Source organism: Drosophila virilis, chromosome 3 (genome assembly GCF_030788295.1).
Source record: "Drosophila virilis strain 15010-1051.87 chromosome 3, Dvir_AGI_RSII-ME, whole genome shotgun sequence".
Classification (NCBI taxonomy): Eukaryota; Metazoa; Arthropoda; class Insecta; order Diptera; family Drosophilidae; genus Drosophila; species Drosophila virilis.
Window position 1 is genome coordinate 4,959,466 of NC_091545.1, and position 22,630 is coordinate 4,982,095.

The 22,630-nt window shown below is 42.5% G+C and overlaps 1 protein-coding gene across 9 annotated transcripts in view; it reads right to left on the reverse strand.

Annotated features, from left to right (window-relative positions):
• Positions 1–481: 481 nt before the first annotated feature.
• Positions 482–22,630, reverse strand: part of klar (klarsicht) — a 171,637-nt gene continuing 149,488 nt past the window's right edge. For 5 of the 9 annotated variants that reach the window (XM_032434628.2, XM_070207952.1, XM_070207950.1 and 2 more), the window contains 10 exons: positions 22,184–22,426; positions 16,547–16,726; positions 15,563–16,481; positions 14,085–14,226; positions 13,726–13,958; positions 13,212–13,663; positions 12,414–12,519; positions 2,556–2,731; positions 2,116–2,489; positions 482–2,055 (listed from right to left, as the gene is read on the reverse strand). In XM_032434628.2, the coding sequence (XP_032290519.1) occupies positions 1,026–2,055; positions 2,116–2,489; positions 2,556–2,731; positions 12,414–12,519; positions 13,212–13,663; positions 13,726–13,958; positions 14,085–14,226; positions 15,563–16,481; positions 16,547–16,726; positions 22,184–22,426 (3,855 nt within the window). In that variant the 3' untranslated portion in view covers positions 482–1,025. The other 4 variants (XM_070207951.1, XM_032434635.2, XM_070207954.1 and 1 more) reach the window with 4 other exon arrangements.

Genomic DNA, 22,630 nt, shown 5'->3' on the forward strand with positions numbered 1-22,630 from the left:
ATGTTGCCTTTTTCTCGATATGCTCTCGCCTCTCTCTCTCTCTCTCTCTTCTCTGTCTTAAACGTTTCGACATGCACTCGATTTGTCTTCTTCCCTTTTTTAAACGTTTCGATATGCATTCGACTCTCGCCTCTCTCTCTCTTCTCTTTCTTAAACGTTTCGTTATGCACTCACCTTTCACTCGCTTTTTATCTCCTTCTCCCTCTTCGATTCATTCTTAAAGGTTTCGCTGTCGCTGTGGGCCCACATCCATTGTGTTGGGCCTTTGTAGGCACTTTACGTGTTTTTCAAACAGAAAAGTTTCCGAAATGAAGCGAAACGTATTGTAAATTGTATTTCTAATAACTGGAGTTTGTCATGCCTCATGAATGTGTTGCTCGATATGTGGGCGGGTTGCGTGCTCCCAATATCGTGCTCTAAGTACGATACGAATTTTTGTTTTCCTTATTTTTGTTTCCTCTCCATGTTGTGTCATGAACTCTTGACCTTCCGCTCTCTTTTCTTCCTGTACTTGCTAAAGTTGAGCTTAAACTTGTGTTTTTTTTTGCACTTAATTTTAAACGCTTCCTCGTAAAAATATGTTTGTAAGAACCGCAATCAAACTCTTAAGATAAACACGAAACAATCCATCAAATCAAATCAAAATCTATGTGGGATATATCTTAAGCAGGCCGTTTCGCACATTTAAAAATAAAAAAAAAAACTAAGTGCCTCCGTTTTGTAAAAGACAAAAAACACACACGAAAAAAAATTCTAACTGCTGCAAGACGCGCGCACGCGCGCGTATTTAAACGCAAAACGCGTTCGAAGCGCGTGCGAAACGCGTCTGAAACGCGCCGTGGCCGCCTCATTGCCGGGTTCCACTTTGAGGTCGCCCGAATGTCAGGCTGCTTGTCGCCTGCGCTGGCACCTAACTGGCTGTTAGATTGCTTAACGATACTCGTCTTAAGTAAATTATTTGTTGTTGCCTACATAAAAACGTGCGCGCGTTTCGCATGCTGCGAAAAACGCGCAGCACGCGCCGCTCAAATCGGAGGCGGGCCGCGTATATAGCGCAGCTGAGGCGTAAAACTCATGGACAGATTGTTGAGATTGTCGCAGCAGTTGGGCTGCATCATGCAGGCGGCGCAGAAGAACGTGAACAGCGCCAGCTGCATGGGCACCGCTGCCCTCGCGATGCGCCACGCCCAGCCACGACGCTTCTTGGAAGCGCCATCGGCATCCTCATCCTCCCCGGAGCTGTCCAGCAATGCGGCGGCTGGCTCCTCGGGCGGATCGTCATCCCCACCACCACCACCGCCGCCGGCAGCGACAATGCGCTGCAGCTGCTCGACAACCTGCTGCTCCTGTTCCTTGCGGAGAGCACGCTGCTCCGGCTGCTCCACGTTTTGCTCAGCAGCGATTTGACGCGTTTTGCGCGCGTTTCTGCGTTTAGGCGACTGCGTTTGGGATTTGCCAGCCAGCTGCTTGGCATGGCCATTGGCCAGCTGCTCCTTTTGCTTCTCCTGCTGCTGCTGTTTCTGCTGGTGCGAGGCGGCGGTGCGCACAATCAAATCGCGGCAGGTGTTCTGCAGCTGCTTCAGCTCCGCCTCGGCACTTTCCATGCGTGCTGCAATGGAGCGCATGGCAGCGCTGCCCGGCGCCAAGGCCAGCTCCAGCTGCTTGGCCAGGCGACGCAGCACGCCCAGGCGTCGTTCACGCTCGGACAGGCCGCCATCGGAGGTGGCACCGCCGTCCGAGATGCCCGAGTCGGAGAGCGAGCCGTTCGAGGCGGTAAACTTGGCAATGTGATAGATATGATTGGGATCGAGATGCTGCTGCACGGCGAGCAGCTGCTCCTGGCTAACGTTGACCTTCTCAGAGAGCAGCTTGGCCACCAGCTTGACGTTCTGGGCCAGCTCGACAGGCGTCGCCTGTCCCTTGTCCAGAGCGCCCTCCAGGCCCTTGAGTGTGCCGCGATCCTGGCCCAGGGCCAGGTGAAACTCGCTCAGCCCGCACTCGAGCTGGCGCCAGGCAATCAATGAATTTGTGAGCATCTCCAGCTGCGAATTGATTCTGCGAATTGGAGCATGAAATTAGTGAACGGGTAAGGAACATTGATATCGATTTGCTTACCTTGCATCTGCCTCGTCCCAGGCGCTGTACATGTCGCTGACCTCATCCTTGAGATGCTTGTGGAACTCCTGCTCGGCGCTCATCAGGCTGGACACATCGCAGGTGCCCGTAGAGGCTTCCACCACCTGGTTGCCATTGCTGTCAGTTACAGTGATGGCCACCACGCCGCCGCCTCCAGCAGGCTTCAGCTCTGCCGGCTGCTGCTGCTCGTGCTCCTGCTCCTTTTTCTGATGAAGTTGTTCGGACTCCTGTTGCAGCTGCTGCTGCAGCTGCTCCTGTTGTAGACGTCGCTCCTGGCGCGTCAACCAGCTGTGCACCGAGGCGTTCAGGCGCAGCATGTTGGTGCGATAGCTGCTTAGCTGTGTCTGCTCGAGCTGCAGTTGGAAGGAAAGCGCGCATGGTTATGGTCAGCTGCTTCATGCTAATTGGAGTTAACTCACCTTTAAGGCCTCGACGGCTACCTGTATGGCTGGCTCTGTGTCGAGCAGCTCCGGCGTGGACTTATCGCCCAAGCGGCGCAGCGTGTGCTTCAATGCGCTCATCTCCTGCTGCAGCTTGCGTGCGCTCGCCGCATTCTCGCTCCAGTTAAGCAGATCCTCCCAAGCAGCCAATAGATCTGCAATATAAGTAGAAAAAAATAAATTAGAGTCAGAGAAAGCTAAGCTTGATAATTGGCGCACTTTGCTTTGGATTCGGTTTGTGGATAACTTGTAGATTTCTTTGCGAATTGGCAGCCCTTTGCATGCCTTTCCCTTTCCCTTGGCGCGGCCAACGCCAAGGCAAAGTGAAACTTTTATTTGTTTACCAAGCCGAAAAAAACAAAATAAAGCAAAAAACTTTTCCACTAAGCGCTAGAGTGGAACAACAGGGGAAAATGTGTGTGTGTAATGTGAAACTGTGAACGTGTGGGAGACAGCAATTTTTGCAATTGCAACAAAAATGGGCTTTAAGTGCAGTCCAGGCGACGCCCCATAGAATAGAAGCTGTTATACCCTGTAGTCTGTTAGTTGGATGCAAGGGGTAGTTGAGTTAACAATTCATGCAGTTCAGCTAAATATTAACAGAGTAAAGCTCAACATTACACTTGATTAAACCAGTTGCTCAGCAAGGTGGATTTTCAACCAATTCCACCAACAAGCGTGAAAAACTGGTGAAAACTTAAAATTGCCGAAACTTTGGTGATCCACTTCGTGTAAAATTATTACTTGAGTTATTCGAGCAAGACTACAGTAGAAAACGCTGGCTTTAAAACTATTTGCAAAGCTTTACAGTAAAGTTCGTGACAGGCGATCAATTTTAGAAAATCCACAAAAAAGAGTGAAAACGGTGAGAAATTTAAGTGGAAAACCATCAAATCAAAACTTTACGTAAAAGTTCAAGAATTACGATGGAATTTTCAATTTCGAAAATTCAAAAATAGGGTGAGAAATTTAAAGTTCAAGTCATTAGCAAGTAAATCCACAAGTAAATGTGAAAAATAGGTGAGAAACTGTTAGTTTGAAATAGGAAGATAAATACTTAAAGCCAATTTGTTTCACAATTCCCAACTTGATTTAATCATTACAAGAGTTCTTAGAAAGCAGCACGTACAGGGTATTGTTCAGTCACAATGCTAGTTGAATTTGTATAATAAACTGGTGGGCAGAAACCTAAACTTGACACGCGTTTGTTTGGATAGAATCAAACGCTGGGCGAACTTGCTTTGTTAAAATAAACTTTGTGTGGGGCAGGGCAGAAAATAGATGCCACAAAGCTGCTTGCGGCCAGAACTTACCCGAGATAAATAAAAGATTGCGATAATCAGAAATAGTTTTGAGTGCAACCGACTCGTAGCAAGGCTGCGGCACAACTAAGCGGCTTGTGGCTGGGTTAATTGAATTGTAAATACGTCGATTACTTTCACCCAAACGCAGCAGGTGGATGCGATTGAGCCTGAGTTTGGCAATAATAATCAAACGCACTCAGATTGGCAGCCAGCGCACGTAGCACTCACTACGCAATACACCACGACGACGACGACGACGCACATGGAAGAGGACCAGGTCCAAAACACAAACCGAACTTGTTGGCAGCCAAACTGAAACTGGTTGACTGAACTTGTGCCTCTCCAGCTGCCAGCTGCCAGCTGCCAGCTTGCAGCGAGCCAAGCCCACAACAGCAGCAGCAACAAATCGCAGCAACTCGAGCGCAACAAAACGATCGAGCAACAGGCGCACAGTGGTGCGAAAGTTAAAGAAACTTGTTTGTAAAGTGAAACAAATTGAGTGAAGCTTTGATATGTGGATACTATATAGTATATATATATATACATATATTTATACATAACAGCCCTTCGATAACTGAAATCGATAACAGCAATCGATAACAATAATCGACACACACAATCGATATATACAATCGATAACCATAATCGATATCACGCAACTAAAATCTCTGTTTTCATATGCCTTATACTGATTTTTCAGCCAAAATATAAATTTCCTTATTATCCAACACAAGCTCCTGTTGCTTTCAGTCCACTGTGCGACACTTCCTTAGAAATCTCGCAGATTATTGCGCCCAGTGCATTAGATGCTCTGCCTGTTTGATGGTGCGTGGCATTGTGGGACATCATCTACGCACTTTGCAGCCAACGAAAACTCGTAATCTTACGCGGATTGCACAACGCTCTGGTCCAGTCGGGTTTTCTACAGGCTAAGCGGGGAAGGGGAGTCCCGGCAGGTGGACATTATCAGGCAACAACCCCACGCCTTGTGCCATGATTTGCACACTTAAACCCAAACGTGGGGCGTGGCAGGGCGGGGGGCTGGCGAGTGAAACGCTCGATCATCATAATAGCTTGAGGTTGTATTTAAGCTCTCGGCTGGATAGCTGAAGCTGGCTTAAAGACTGCACATAAAATTGATTAGCAATTTGCAGAAATGGAAATTGTTTAGCAGCGACTTTCACTTTAATCAGCAATTAGTAAATTAATTGCCAATCACCCGAGATTGCCACAGTTAGGCATTTTGAATTGCATTCAAATTGAATTCTAATCGCGCAAGAGAAATGCTCATAAGGCAAACATATCTCTTCCGCGATCAGCTTAGCTCAGTCGCGGGTTTTCTTTGTTTTCTGCTGACTTTGCCAAGTGAAATTGTTTACATTTCGTCACGCAGCTAAAAAAAAAAACACACTGAAAAAATGCAAATGCAGCCACAAACTGTTTTTTTTTTTTTTTGTTTTTAAATGCAACAACAACTGAGCGAGAATCCGATGACCCAAGGGCATTGACGTGCGCTCACAACTTGGCAAAAAAAAAAACGAAAAACGCGATAAAAAGAAAAATCGCATTCTCGCAAATTTATTATGTGGGTGTTGCTCGGTGGGAGGTGTTGACATGCCTACGTATTTACACACACACACACTCAACACAAACACACACCCACACTCTCAAACACACACACACACACACACACACACACATGTCGTGTGCAGCTGTCAGAGAACTCAACAGACACGCTTTCTAAATCATTTCCAAAATCTTTCTATCTGTCTCTTAACCTCTTTCTCTTGCCGCAATACTCTGTTTTAGAATTTAATTAAGTCTTTTCTCTTTCTTCCACACTTACTCTATCTCGCTCACTCATTCTCTTTCTCCCTCACTTGCATTGTCCATCTCTCTCTTTCTCTAGATCTCTGACATATTGCCTCTCTTTCCCTGACTTACTCTGGCTCGCTCTTTCAGACTCTGACTTTTTTTCTCTCTTGCTCTTTCTTTCCCTCTCTGACACATTCTCTATCCTCCTCTACCTACCCACCTTAACTCGCTCTCACTCTTTCTCTCTGTTCCTCAATCTCACTGCCTCTCTCTAACATAGTCGCTAGCTCTTTCCTATCTGTCTCTCCTCCTTTCTCTCCCTCTCTCTCTCTCTCTCTCTCTCTCTCTCTCTCTCTGCCACACTAAGCCCTCTCTCTCTCTCTCTCTGAAACACTCTTTAGCTCTCTCTCTCTCTCTCTCTCTCTCTCTCTCTCTCTCTCACTCTGTCACACTCTTTAGCTCTCTCGCTGACACGCTCTCCAGCTCTCTACCTCTCCCTTCCCTACGACACACTATATTTCGCTCGTGTTCTCTCTCTCTCTCTCTCTCTCTCTCTCCATTTCAGCAGCTTTACCCGATTTGTTGTAAGGAAATCGAGAATCGCAAAGGCTTAAGGAACTGCCTGTGCGTGTCAAGGACTCATAAACCAAACGCGAATGCGACAAAACAAGGGGTGTGGCAGCAGAGAAGGCGGCACGATTCTTGTCTCTTTACAAAACATATTTACTTAGTAATAGAGAAACGAGCCAAATAAAGCGGGTGAGGTAAGCGCCAGAGTTGCCAGCCACCAGAAAAGTATTTATATGGAGTCAACAAGAGTTCAGAGTCAGAAGTTCACAAAGCGCGCGCGGACTCATCAAATATTTGCCAAAAATAATCGTGAATAATTATGCGAGACAAGCAGCAGCAGCAGCAACAACAACAAACGATGACAACAATTATAAACAATTAGCAAAAAAAAATATTTAATAAAAAAAGAGAAAAAATTGTGGCCAAAAATAAATAGCTTAGCAAACTTTTGCATATTTCTGAAAATGAGATTAGCGCGCGAGCTAGAAATATGCGAAATATGAAATGAGTAAAAATTAATGAGATTAGCGCAAAGCTGCGAAATATTTGCTAAAGAGTCGTTAGCCCCGGGCAGGTTTCGTATTAAATAATAATTAACTATGGCTAACAATTTTAATTAGTCCAAATAGAATTTGTTTTAAAATTTCAAAAATAATTTTAAGCTGTGTAATTTTTGTACTAATTTTCTGTTTTTTAATGAAAACAAGAATTCTAGCTTAATTCTCAAGGCTCATTCACAATTTCTGTACTCTTTAGCGCTTCGTATCCCCGTTTTCTCTCTCTCCCTCTCTCTCTCTCTTAATGCTCTCTCTCTCCCTCTCTGTTTTGATTTAATATAACAAATGAAGTTATCAAATTTCTCTCCCTACTTTCCCCTTTTCTTTCTCATTTAATCATATATAAAAAATCTAGTTCTATACAAGCACAATTCCTATTCTCTTTTTTTCTCTCTCTATCTCTCTCTCTCTCACACACACTCTCTCTATCTCTCTCTCTCTCTCTCTCTCTCTCTCTCTCTCTCTTTAATTCTCCCCTCTCTTTTTGTTCGTTCCCTATAAGAAATCTAGTTGTCCACAAGCTTAGAGAACGGCCCTGCTTCGAATCGATTACCCTTTCATATTAGCTCAGTGCGCTTATTAATTAATTAAATTAATGGATTAGTTTACGAAAATGTTATAAGTTATAAACCAATTCAATATTTTTAGATTAGATTAGTAACAGAGTTTGTTTACAATTAGATTGATTTGTTAGTTGACTTTTACAGCCTAACCTAACCTAACCAAACTTTCTTGACTGTGTGGCAACACTGGCAAAAGAAACAGTTTCCATGCTTGACTGCAACTGTACTTATAGGCATTTATTTTTTGTTGATGTTGGAGGGAGGCAACGGAACATCACGCCCCGGAGACATACAAGTAATAAATGCAATTGCTTTTACGGCAATTGGAAGGTGTGTTTGCCCAGACTCGACTTACTGCAGCAGCAGTAGACAGCAGCAGTAGCAGTAAGTGAGGCGGTTAAATGCCACAAAAAAACTTTGAAACTTTAAACCGTTTATCATTCGAATTTCAATTTCAATACGATTTGATTTCATTTTTCAATGATTTAACAATTCCCGCGAATTGAAGGTCAACCGCAAATGAGGCCAAAGAAAAAAAAAAAAAAAACAAAACGAAATAAGAAAACAAAATTTCGTTTCTTATAATTAATGGATAGAATGACGCCAGAGTTGGCTTGATAAAAGCATATTTCGCTCAGAAATTAAACTGGCTAGCTAAGTTTTTTCATTATTTGTTTTTGACCCGCGTTGAACCGGGTTCCGGTTTGCCAGGGTTCACAGCGTAGAAACTTCAAAGCGGAACGCCAACAATTGACCATAAAAGTCCACTATGCGAGTACCGTTAATGAGTGTGCGTGTGTAATTGCGAGTGTGTGTGCGCGTGTGTGTTGCCAAGCTGAGCGTGAATGAAACGAAGAGCAGCAGCAATAGCTGTTGGCCATAAAGCGATGGCCATAATGCAATGCGCTGCCAAATGCAATTGTTAAGTTGCCCGGCCCGCCTCTCTACCCGGCCACGCCCCGCCACACTTTATGGCCAACAGCCAGGCTTAATTAGCCATGCAACAAGCGGGCAGCGGCAGGTGGCAAGTGGCAAGTGGCAACCCAATTTGGCATCAAACAACAACAGCTAAAGTCGGTCAAAATGTTGCAGAGCAAAAAAAAAAAAAAAAAGAATGTGGCACAAACGGTGTCTTCTGCTTCTTCTTCTCTGGTTGCAGATGCAATCAAGTTGAGAATGAGATAATTATTGGTCAAGTATCTGAAGATGAGAATATTTAGTTTGTGCGAGATTTGAATTTGAAGAGCTGTCGCTTTTCGTCTGCTTCAGTCGCGTCTTCAGATTGCCTCATTATATTAACTATATTTTCGGCCTTTTTTTTGGAATTCATGTAATCCGCTTTTATTTTTATGATCTCATAAGCGCTTTTACTCAAAAAACACTTAGGCATTTTCATGCACATTGCCCTTTGTACGATTGGATTTTGAAATATGTACATAAAAGTTTTGAGTATATTCTCAAAGACATTAAATTAATAGCAAAAAGAAACATCCACTATTCCTAGTTTACTTAACAATTGAATCTTAGCCCTAAGACTAAGTTTATATAAATGTAGTATTTGTCTAAACATAGTTTATTTCAAAATGATTTTTAAATTTATTTTGAAAACTTTTCATTCCTAGAGAAACTTGCACAACCTTGTCGAAAGTACAATGTGGAAATAATTGGAATTTTAGCTCAGACTGAAACTAATTGAAGATTTGTTGAGTAATTATTTTTCAAAGATTTGATATGCTTATACACTGAAAAAAAAACATAGAGGCAATTGTAAAATCTTCGAATGAGCAGTTTTTAATAGAAGCTTTAACAATTTATTTGATAGCTCAGTGTGAATTTGTTCAATTATACACTGGCAGAAAAAGTCGAACAGGGTTTTTAGCTGGAACTGGAACTAGTTAGAAAGGTTTTACTGCATATAGCTGGAACTGGAACTAGTTCCAAAAGCTTTAAGAGTTTAGTTTAAAAGCTTGCAATTATTTTCATAGCTCAATATGCAGTTTTATCAAATTTACACTGACAGAAAAAGGTTTATTTTCTTCTCAGCTGAAACTGGAACTAGTTAAAAACCTTTTAGCGCAACCTATATATCGAAAAGCTAGGCAAGCGCATTAAGAGAAACTTCTACATTTAATTAACAGTTAATTTATGCATGTTTCATTTTATACACTGCACGAAAAGACTATCACAATAATAATATAATCATAACACGAGAGCAGCGGCTGGAAAAAATCTAGTTTTTCTACTCCGCATGAGTTTATGAATAATGCAAAGGTTTAATTAGCTCAGTTTTTTTTAAGTGTGTGCCCCTCTATACCCCTCCTCCAACCAACTACACTCAAACATATTTCACTTTCGTCAGAGCATTTAGTGTCCAATTAGTATTTTATCTGTTTTCCTCTTATCTACCTCTGTCTCATCTTCTTCTGCTTCTTCTTCTGCTTAACAACATCATTTACACCTGTTTTCAATTATGAGCGATAAGTTTCCCTTTGGCGGAGTCTGTTTGCTTTCGCATTGGCTCATCTCTATGCACATAACGGTGTATTTACCTGGCTCCGACGATGAGCGCGACGTGGAGGCCGATGAGCTGGCCGATGATAGCATGCCCGAAATGTCCGTTTGCACGGCGACACTTATTTTGGCCATTATTGTCGCCAGTTTTGCTCACACGCCTTACACTCTCTCTCTCTCACTCTCGCTCGCTTACTCCTGGGCCACCCTTGGCGGCTTCACCGTGACCCACTTAAGGTTACTTGGCCAGCTGTTTGTACGCCAGGCGGCGCCACTTGAAATCAATTTTCGAAATTAATTTGCGTTTTTAAACATTTCAATTGAATGTTTACTTTCAGAGTGGGGCGTTTTTTTTTTGTTGTTTCGTTGTTTTTTTAGAGATTTATTTACACGCTGTGCGCTGACCTCGAAAAGTTGGGAAACTCGACGGTAAACAATAAGAAAACCCAACGCCAGCAGCCGCTGCACTCTTATAACGACACTCTTATACACTCTTATACGGGCAGGCAAAAACACGCGACTTTTATGAATGGGTGGCAATATTTGATGAGGTTTGTTGAGATTCGTTTTGTTGTTGCTATCACAGTTAAATTATTTAGTTTGATGGAAAGGAGATTCCTGTATAAAAATAGTTAAGCGAGTTCTTAAAGCGCGCGGAAGCACAGTGAAAAACAGTTAGAAGCAACGACGACAACGACGACGACTGCGACGGCGACGACGGAAGCAGAACCGCTTGGAACGCACGCTGAAAATGAACTGAGACGGCGACGACGACGACGACGTTTCAATGGTTTTTGGCGCAGCAGCTTTCAGGTAGAGAGCGCAAAATGAGAGCGAGAGAGAAGAGCAGGCGGCAGAGCGCGCAGCGGCAGCCAAATGTTAACTTTTGAACTTGGTTTCACACGTGTGTGTGTGCTGACTCAATATATGCACGTATGTATGTGTGAGCGTGCGTGTGTGTGCCGTCAAAAACAACAACAAGAGCAGCGCAGGCGTCAATATGTAGCAGCGAGACGACGTCATTTTCAAAAGCAGATGATATGCGATGATAGCAGCAACAACAATAGCTAATGACGACGACAAGCGCGCACAAACACGCACATGCACGCACAAACACGCAAGCTAAAGCCACAGTTTAAGAGCTACAGCTTCGAGCGCCGCACTAAGCGCGCCACCTAGCGCCCTTTTGCTGTTACCCATTGCCCTCAACGTGTGGCTGTCCTCATAAATCTTTCTGTTTACAGTTTACGAGCTGTTTGGCATTTTTTCAGCAAATGATTCAATAAATTTTAAATATTTCCGCCTTGTTGAAAAAAAAAAGACTGACGTCAGCTGCAAGAGGAAAATTTGCTCAACTGGTGATCAAAACAGCGCATAAATTTAAATAAATTATCACAGCCAAAAACACACATTTTGTGCCAGCTACAGTTTGTGAGGCATGTGCAAAGCAAAGACACATTTAGCAAAGGCACAGTGGCTGCACAACTGTATGGGATTGCGTTTGGTTAAAAAAAAATAAATTCGTTTTTGGACGTGAAAAATTAATTTGAACCAAATTCAATTAAATGCCTCAATTCATTCCGAGTACAAGTGTGTGGCCCATAAACCGTGCATCAGTTGAAAAAATTAAATTAGTAAAGTTGAGTAAGAATTAAGCCAAAAATATTAAACAAAAATCAAGATTGAAAGAAATCTAAGTACTAATATTAATTTTGGTTAAACATTTGACAAAAACACAAGCATAATTAACAAAATTACGTCTAGCTAAACGAAAACAAAAACACCAATTATAAAATATTTTATAGATAATAATACGATTATTTAAAAAAATTATATATCAAAAACTAAAACAGTTTTAAATGCATTGGTGTTCTTTTTTTTTCTTCATATAAAAACGGTAATTTTTATTTGCCAAAAAACGGAAAAAATAAATGCGCAAAATAAATAATATTTTCTTTCACTTTAAAATAATATTAAAACAAATGCAAAATTAAATTCGATGCAAAATGCGTTTTGTCAAATGCAAAAACAAAATTTTTCCAAATCATAATAGTTATACAAAAATAATACAAAATAGTATATATAAAATAAAAAAATAAAAAAAAATAGAGAGAAAAAAAAATACTACAAAATTAATTCGCTTGGCAAAATTTACAAGGCACAAGGTTTGACAGCCACTGTTCACTGTTGCACTGTTTCAGAGCAAACCCCGAACGCCGGCAAAGAGACGCTCCAGCCGCCCCATGGGCCGATTGACCAGCGCATAGAGCGACCGCAGCGTCCCGGCGAGGAATCTATAGAGCGTAAAGTGCTCCAGCATATTGCTCAGATCCATTACAAACTCAATCAATCGGGCCACAAAACGCGTTATGGGCGCACACTTGCACTCGGCGATGGGCGTGGCAATTGCAGCAGCAGCAGCAGCAGCAGTAGCAGCAGCGGCAGAAGGGGCAGCGGCAGCAGTTAAGTTTCCAGTTGCAGTTGGGATTAGATGACAGCCTGCTGGCAAGGACTCACCTTTTGTCTGGCCGGCGCAGTGTGTCGATAGCACCGTGCCAGGCGGACCCCTCAGCACGGCCTCCAGGCAGCGTATATTGTCACGGCAAGTGTTGATTATCTCGTTCTGAAAAACAGAAATTGTAAGACAAATTAGCTTAATTTAAGTCAAAAGTTTATGAAATCTTAAATCTGCATTTGCACTGACCCAAAATAAACTTAAGGCTTAGCTCTAAAAGAATTGTTTTTATATATTTTCTGACTAATCAAATTTGGAAGCACAACGGTAAAGTAAATAGCAAACAAATTGCTTAAAGCTCCATTAAAGCTTAGCAATTATAAACTTCCCTTGCCTAAATATTCCTGTATGTATTATAGAAAAAGCTGAAACAGAAGTATAAACGGACATTTATGTGTCAAAGCTAGCATCTTTTGATGTTTAGCGTAAATTCCACTTAAAGCTTAGCAGAACGTTCAATTAAAGCTTTGCCTAAAGCTCGCCTAAAGCTTCATTATTCTTAGCTATCTTTAGGGTCGTTTTCCGAATACTTAAAAATTAGTTTCTCCATACAAACTTATAAAGAAAAAGCTACTTAGAGCTAAGAGCTTTTATCTGGTAAGAAAGACCTTTTAAACAAATGAATAAAATCCGATTGGATAAATATAGGACACAGCTCCAATTGGAACAATCGTAAATGCGAGTTTTTCTATAAAATGAAGTCTGTATAGATTTATCTTTAGCATCTGTCTGGGGGGATACTTAATCTCCTTCTTTTTTTCTCCTAGCCCACATAAAGGAATTTCTCTTCGGGAACTTACATAATCCTCGGGTCGCAACAGATGACAGCGTATCTTGAGGGCGCGCGTATCCTCGAGTCTGTCGCGACTCTGTTGCAACAGGGAGCGCATCTCCTGTTCCCCATCCTCAGAATCATCGCCGCTCGACGAGGAAGTCGCCGGTATCAGCTTGATGCACTTCTCCAGATTGCGCGACGAGCGTCTGCGCTCATCGGCGGTCACGGTGCGGCGTCGGCGCGTCGATGTGTCGCTCTCCGAGGTGCGACGCAACAGCGACTGGGCCGAGTGGCTCATGCCGGCCCCGAATTCCAGCTTACGGCCCACGGATTCAGTCCGGGTAGTTGCTGGCAGCTGCTGGCTGGCCATTGCATGCTTGGGCGTCATCAGAGCCGTGGCCGAGGAGGACAGGTTTGCGGTGGTCGCCTGCTGCTGTTGCTGCTGCTCCGTCTGGCAGCTGATGGCCTCCGCCATGTCTGCAAGGATGTAAGGATTAGCTTGCTGGAGAGAACTCTCTCTTAGGGAATTGTGCGCTTACCTTGACACGACTTGCGTCGCACTTCGAGCGTCTTGCGGCGGCGCTCGTACTGCAGCTCGAGGGCGCGCTGGCGACGTGCGTGATCCACGCTGCTGCTAAACGTCTCCTGGGTAATGTGTAGGGCCTTCTGCTCGTGCTGCTGCAGCGAGTCCATGCGCGGCGGCGAAAACGAATCCAAATTGTTGGCCGCCGACAGCGAACTGCAGCAATCCGACTGCGAGTCAATGAAATTGCTGCAAAGCACAAAAAAAAAAAAAAATAATGCATATAAATTATATTTGATCTGATTTCTGATGGGCAAACTACAAATAGTTGACGTCCAAGATTTCTTGGCACACATCCGTGTCTCGGGTACTCACCGATAGTCATCGCCGAATTCCAAGAGACGACGCGCCGCATCCGAATCAAAGCCCTCCGAATAGTTCTCCGAATTGTATTTCTCTTGATAGTTGTCCCAGGCTGTCTCCGAGATGCTGCTGTGATGCTCCTCAGTGCTCAGCTCTATGGCAGAAAATCGAAAATAAAGATCAGTTAGCAATGTTTTAGTCGGGGGGTTTTTTTTTGTGGGCGGGTATTTTGTGGGGTGCATTTCGTGGTACCTTTTTGCCTGGGTACGGGCGTGCGTGCTTGTGAGAGAAAGATTTATACAATAGATAGACAAGAGAGTGTTAAATAGATCTGTGTTTGTGCCTCTTGTGGCATATAAAGCTAGTGAAACGATTTGAGGCAGGGTTTCCAGATAACTTAATTGCATTAACTAGGATTGGGCTTATTAATTTCTATCTTCGATTTGTTAAATGCATTTGTTTTGGTTATTACAAACTTTGAACAAATAAATCTCTAAACGAAGTTAGCTAAATATAAGCGACAATCCCAAGCTTTCTTTTTTTTATAAGACGCGGACTCCATTTTCACCTATCTTCCGACTGCGAAAATAGTTTTCTCTACGTGGTTGCAAATTAGAACTTTGAGTTTTTATAGCGTGATATAAGAAATCACAATATGCGAAAATACGAAAGAAATTAATTTTACAATGAAAGTGAGTTTGAAGCCAAACGAAAGATTAAAAATAACAGTTCACATAACGATTTTCGCCTATTTTCCACTGTTGCGGGTGGAATTGCGAAAATGCTTAAATACGTATATATCAAGTTCTTAATTATGAAAAATTAGCAAACTTGCAAACGATCGAAGCTCATTTTCCACATGTTGTGAATTTTCCAAATAGTTTGCAACATGTCTCAATATAACATTTATAAAGATCCTGACATTTGAAACGTTAAAGCATAAAGAGAGATCTTTGGATTTTAACAAAAGTGTTAAACAATTTTGAACGTATTTTAAGAAAGATCTTTGAAAATGTGTTTGAATTGCACGAGAAGTGTGAGACACGTCGCGAATTAACTTTCACGACAATCCTTTAAAATAGGTTTGAAGCCATTTGGATAGTAAACAAACATTTTTCAAAAATGTCAACTTCCTAGTTCAATCCTCATCAATCATAAATTATCTGTCAGTTGCAACAAGAATTTGAATATCTATAGATGACTGTTAATTCAATTGTTTTTCCTTTGACAAAGTTCTTTTTAAGAATTTAACTAGAATACCTCAATGATTAATAGAAACGTATGTATATGAAAAACAAAAATAAGATAAGGGGCGAGTGAGAAAGATGACATCACGATCGAATGTATATATATATATTTATATATCATTTATGGCAAGTGGGGCAGTGAGCCCCATCGTTTCAATAACAATATAGCACACTCCACTAAAGATAATCAGCCCAGTTTTGACCACCTCCGTAGGGGCCCCCTTTGTGCCGCGTTGCACTCACCTGCTTGCTGCTCGTCCTCGTGCATGTAGTTGGAGAGGGCTGCGAGTGCGCCCAAACGGATTTCGCTGGCCATCAAAGCGGCTGTGGTGAAGGAGCCCACACGGAACTTGGGCACCATGAGCTGAGACTCGGCATCGGCCTCGGTGGTCGTGGGCTCGTCCGTTTTGGGGCTGCCCTTTTGTATGCTCAGCAGTGCATTGGTGAACTCTTGCAGCTGCTGCGAGGACATCGACTCGCAGGATTTCATGAGCGTCTGCGTAAGATCGCCATGCGCCTCCGAGCCCGAGTCGGACTTTTTGCCGCCGGAGGCGGCAGACATGCGCTTCTTGCGGGCACGCCGGCGCCGCAGCGAACCCTTGCTGTCCGCTTTGCGTGCCGCATTGCTGCCCGTGCCCGAGGAGGAGGCGGCACGTGCCCGTGGACCCGGCGACAGCGAGTCCAAAGCACTCTCACTGATCGAATGGCTGGCCAGGCCCGGCGGCGAGCTCTGGCCGACGGCGGCAATCGTTGTGGTCAGCTGAGCGGCATCGGTGGTCAGCTGCGACAGGCAGGAGACGGACCAGGGACGCTCCGACTTGCGACGCGTCTGCGGACGCTTGACGATCTTTACGTTCAGGCTCTGATTGCTGCTGCCATAGCCCAGGGGCGTGGCCGGCTGGCCAATTGGTTCGGCGGAGCCGCCAATGCGTTCCGTTGAATTGCCATACGAGTTGGTGCTCGTCTGCAGGCACGTCGCAATCGAGTCGGTGAATCCCTCCGAGGAGTCCGAGTTGCCGCCACAAACGAGACCCGTCTGTGGCATTGAGTCCGTTTCGCTGGCCTCGCCGGAGGCCTCGCAGTCATCCGGCTTGCTGGGCGCCTCAAGGGCGTGGCTGCGCGTCAACAGCTGCGGCGTCGACGGCTGATGCTCCAGCCATTCCTGCAAAGAGTTTCGAATAAAGATTAGTTGGTGTGTGTGTTGATTGTGGAATGGTTTTGGCATACCTCGACACGCTGCTTGATGGGACCGGGCATGGTCAGTTCGCGCTTCTTGACCGTCGAGGAGATTTTGATGATGGAATGTTTCTGCTTCGTTGGCGTCTTCAATGCTGCCTCCTGAGCGTCGCGCACCAAATGCTCCGCTTCGAGCACAAGCTGCTTGATTGAATCATGCGAGACCTTGCACTGCAACGAGAGAGGGAGTAGAGCGAGAGAGAGAGAGTTAGTTAATGAGCATGGCGAATTGTAGTTGTCGCTTGGGTCATTCTGCTCAAGTGACGCAGCCGAAGAACAATTTAGCGTAAATTGAGGGCGTATGAGGAAGTGTAACAACAGCGAGTGAGAGAGAGGAAGGGAGAAACTTAACCAGATCATGGGCAGAGAGAGGAAGAGGCAGGCTGAATGCAGCGAGTGAGAGAGAGAAAGAAACTCAACTGGAGGGCAAGTTAGAGAGAGATAGAGAAAAAGTGGGAAGGAAGGGAGAAACTGGACTTATCAGTAAGTTCTGCGAATTGAAGCAGCGGGCTTCTCGCTTATCGCTCTCGTTTGTTTAGCTCAATTTCAATTCATTCGCTTCGTTCATTTGTGCAGCTGCATTTTATTCATTATTATTCACGCGCATTCATAAAGTTTCAGCAAAATATTCACATGATTTGCTTTTTAGCTTATCTTTATTTCTATTTGCATTTTCTTTTTTTTTTTTCTCTTTCTATTTTTCTCCTTTCTTACACTTTCTTATCTTTTTGTGTTCTGTCTTAACGCGTCAATCAAGTGGATCGAGCGGAGTTTGCTTCTATTTATTTTTTTTTTTTGTGTTATTCAAGGCCTTGCCAAATTGGTGTTTACCCAAATGTGATGTCATTTTGCATACCCTGTAAACGGATATGATAGACCTTGAATTGTTCTGCCAGTTAAATAGTTAAATAATCGATAGTTGCAAATTTATCGATAGTGAAAAAAATCGAATAAAAAATTTGCGGCTTTCATTTGAAGTAAAAGGCTAAATTCGAACGAAAAGTTTCTTTAACAATAAACGATTTTTTTCTATTGCTTTTGTTAATGTAAAAAAAATAACGAAACTATCGAATTATCGATATATTGATTTGAAGTAATTTCTCTTTCTACAATAGGACTAATAAAAGTACACTTCATATCAGTAAATTGATTGGCTGTGGATATATATTTAACATATATTTTAAGTATATGCCAGATTCTTCTCTGGAGTATGCTCTACTCGATATCGACATATCGAAAAGCTACTCATAGCACAGTTTATAGGATAGTCGACAGTCAAAAGCACAGCCATTTGATTAATCTTCTATTTACTCAGTTGCATTTTAATAACAGAATCAATAAAAAAGGATTGAAAAAAAATAAATGCTGAAAGAGCGACAACAGCTGTTGCTTTGACTTATATTTGTACATAAACAAAAACAAACTTTTCTTAACAAATCCAAACGTAAATTTGACGAAATCAATTTGATTGTTCAACCAATTAGAACCTTGTAAGACTGCCAAACAAACAGAAAGACAAAAAATCAGCGAAGCGTTAATAATGTTTCGATTGTTTTTGTGTATTTTTTTTTTTTTCACTTCTTCTAAATATTACAAAACTGTTGCCTCTCGAAAATGGTACAAAAAAAAAAAAACGCAAACGTTAACCTTTTGACAAAAAGGCATTAAAACTAAATGGTTAATTGCAAATTGTGTTGCACAATTGAACAATTCCAAGGTAGATTCAGCTTTCGAGTGTCATAAACTGAGTCAGACGATGCCGTCAGCTGGCGTACAGTGTCTGCCAAATGCAACTTCACGTAGATACACGTAACATGTATATCTGAAGTTAATTTTGCAGAAAGTTTAGCTGTGGCTGTGTTCAACACATGCTTCAATTTTATTGCTAATCTTTGGATTAATTTAATTAACAGTTTCCTGTGGACAGCTTCGGCGACAGGCCGGCCACGCAGCCAGTTTGAGCTGCATTGTGAGTGTCAAACTGCGTGCAGCACAACAAACAAAAAAAAAACGAACACACAAACGGAAACAATTTTTCCAAATGTGCAAATGTTCAACGTTTTACAGAGTTGCTGCAGTTGTTGCTGCTGTCCAACTCGAGGCGAGCATAAAAACAAACCAACAACAATTGAAAGGCCTTTGCGATTGGGCGTTTGTGATAATTAAAGGCAATTATATGAGTTTGGCTTTTTGCTTAGCCATTGGCCAATTAACTTAAACTGGAAACTTTAACCACTCGACTAGAGCTGGGTAATGGCCGAATCTCGTGCGTGAGAGTGTCACGATAGTTGTGCGATAGTTGTTGGTGCAAGCTTTAAGCAACAAGTTCAGTTGGACTTTAGCTAAGGCTTTTAGTTGTTTTTTATGCGATATGTTAACGATATTTATACGATAGTACTAGATGAATATTGAATAAATTTATCAAGGAAATAGTTTAGATAGTCCGTGGTAAACTTACGTCGGAGTTGCCACGAATGTTATGCGATAGTTTTATGGCGCCGATCGATAGTTAAGCGATAGTTTTTGGCATGCTCGTATACTCCACAACGGTCACGTAGCCACTTTTGATAAGGAACTTCATAAATTTAGCTCATAAATATTTATAAATGCCGGAATAAATGTTCAACTCTACACAGTTTTATTTTCTCTCACTTCCTATGCGATAGCTGAACGATAGTTTTTTCGTTTTTATCTTATGCGTATCTGCTGGCGCCAGACAACTTTTGGCCAACAAATTCTTATAATAACACAAGCAAGCATTCATGGACTTACTGGAGTGCATGTTTCTGCAGTTTTCTTTTGTTGCCAGCTACTCACGCGCCCATCTCTAGTGCGGCCAGAGGCTATACAGTGGCTGACAAACTGTTGAAATGTCTATGGACAGCTTTAAGTTTTTGTTTTTTTTGGGGCCTTGACAATCGTCGCGGTTCTTTTTTTGTCTTTTGCCAATTTAATTGCACTGCGGCACGCACGCAAATCGCGAAATTTAATCGCGAATGAGTGTGCGCAGTTTGACAGGCACTGTGCGCGCTTAATTACACACTATTTTGTTTGTTTTTCGTTTTTTTTTTTTTTTTTTTTTGTTTAAGCAAAATGCAAATTACGCGAAAAGCGAACAATAACAACAAGTTTAAACAAACAATAATAATAATAATAATAACAATGGCAAATGCTGCTTTCTATTGTTTGTCTATCTTTTGTTACAGTGTATCTGTATCTGTGTGCAACTGTATCTGTATCTTTTGTATCTGTAGCTGTAGCTGTAGCTACTACAACCGGCGGCGGCAACTGCGCGACGCGTACTGAAAGTTCACATTTGCGAATTCAAATACAATCGAAGATTTTGATAATGGCACCAAGGTGCGGGGCACAGTGCACTGCCGATAAGATAAACGCCGTCAAATGTATCGAAAATGTTCAGTTTGGCCCGTCATCGAGGTATCGAGATTGTCATCGATTTGTTTACTGCGCCTATTCGACGTACTCGTTGACTAGTTGACTTGTTTTAATATCTATTATATATATTTACTTTACTTTCTGTTAATTTTTGTTAACAAGTCAATTGAGAGCTCGTTTTATTTCAGCGACATGCGAGTGCGTTGCGATAAGATAAGATTTGGCATTATTAGATGAGTTTTTAGTTCGATTTGAGTTTTAAATGGTCGCAGCGAACGTCATCGATGTTTGGTTATCAGCTCAGCTGGCTATCTCTCGCTGGCATCGCGCCATCAATTGATATGCAAGCACACAGATTTGCATTGCGACATGCATAAATTAACAAAAATAAAAATAAAATCGTGTAAAAAATGGCGAAATGCGAAATTTGTCAATATTAATCAAAGCGACGCGAATTTCACTCTCAATAAATCAGCGCACGCAACGCAGTCTTTGGGCCGGAGACTCTCTGGAGCTGGTACTGCCCTCGGGTGGATGACAGTGAAAACTGCGTGCGACAGACTTGAGTCTGGATTGGACTGAGGGGGATTCAACTTGTGCTGCAATCGACTTGTCAGCGACAAATGCAAATGACGCACACACAAGAGCAACAGCCAACAGCCGAGAGCATACATAAGTAACATGTTGCTGGTATTGCCGATGTCTGGCCAAATAAAAGTGAGAGTTGGATAACAAAAAACCAGACATTGCTCATGTCCAGCCAGTTAATAATTGCTTCACTAACAGCCAAAAGGGTAGTCGTCAGTGCTTAACCAGACCAAGCATACATGCAACATTGAGAATCGCAAAGAGAGGCGAACATTAATGCATGAGAACATGGCATTTATGTAAGCGTTGGCGATTCTTACAAGTCAATTATAAGCGAAAGATACTTTTAGAATTCTATTTGCTTTCAAAATAAAGTTCGATTTATTTCTTCATTTTTAAAAAATGTTTTCTTAATCGTAGAATGATCAGAGATATGCTTGCGAGTAATTTTAAAAAAATCTAGCATCAAAATATGTGAAAATCGCAGAGAAAGGCGTAATAAGCTGTTTTAGCTTGTTGAAAGCTGTTTTAGGCGTAACTTAAACATTTCTAATGATTTGTTAAAAACAATACATGTTTTTAGTTTTATAAGAAAAAGTTTTGATTATCAAGAGATTTTTAAAATTGTTGCCAATTTCCAGACCAAGTTATTTGCCAATTGTGGCCGCTCACATGCTTTCATTTCCCAACACTCGGCCTGTTGATTTCCACCCGCTGATTTTCACAAATAACTTCAGCGAATTTGTCTCAAATTACAAAGATGCTCGTTTACAGCCCATTACACGCGGCAACTTGTCATTGGACATGTTTGGGGGACATGTTTACCAGCCAAATGACACGAAAAAGCCACAAAAAGAGCTTAGAGAAATTTAAGGCGAATCCACACACACACACACACACACACACACGTACACTCACTGAGATACACACACTGAGATACACGCATTATCGGACCACCGGCAAAGTCGTTCAATTGAATCGATGGATCGATCGATACTCGCAACTCGTGTGCATTTCAAGCGAAACTGAAACCATGAGAGCCCAGCCAAACAACAAAGAGCAGCCGGCCTGTTATACATGCATATAACCGAGGCCCCAGCTCTGGGCAGGCTCAGCTTTGCTCTGAGCTCTTGGTCATGGACACGGTTGTGCGAACGTGCGACACGCAATGTGTCCAAGTCTTTGGCTGCCACACAAGATGACAAATTGCAAAGTACCGTGAATTTTCGTATTGCATTGATGAAAGGGAAACTGCAGCAGTTGTGGGGGCAGTGTACACTGAGAGAAATGATCGACTGTGCATATGAAGGTGCAGAAATAAATAGAAGAGGTCGTGTCTTGTAAGTTCGAGCTGTTTATCTCAATTTAATAAAATGTAAAATTTTAATAACTTAATTTCAATAAAATTTGCTTTAATTTTAAGCCCAAAAATAGGTAGGCTTAGATTTTTCTCAGTGTTTTGATCTTTTATAAATCAAAATAACTTTTGTCAGCGTGGCAACTAAATGCGACCAAGAGAAAGCAGACTAGAAGACATTGGTCAAGCTGTCACTGGACAAAGATGAAGCGCAGGAAATGTTTCCGCTTCCTTAGCGCAAAGAGTGAGAAAGGGAGAAGGAAAGAGGGAGAGAGGTAGAGACTTACCTTTGCTGGCGACATAGTCGCATTGCTGCTGCTCGCCTGCGATTTAGAGGACTTGGCGGACTTGGCCGGCGAGCGGGGTGGCAAACGATTGCCACCATTCTGTTGGCCATTCGGAATTGGATTTCCATTGCTGCAGTTGCTCATCTCAGTGGGCCAAACGCTGATGTTGCAGATGTCGGCGCGGCTATAAAAACTGCTGCTGCTGTTGTTGTTGTTGTTGTTGTTGTGGCACATAGACTGCAGCTGGGGGTAAGATGGAAGAAGGCAAACGAAACTTGCTTTAATTAAAAATGCCAAGAGAAGCGTTTATTTAAAAGCGAATGCCTTCTGTCTCATAATCAATCAGCCATTTCCTGCTGCAGCATTTTCGTGGATGCAGCATGGCTCTATTACAATGTGGCTGCCACCAATACCCATAAATCTAGCCCGGTCGAACGTGTCCTCGCT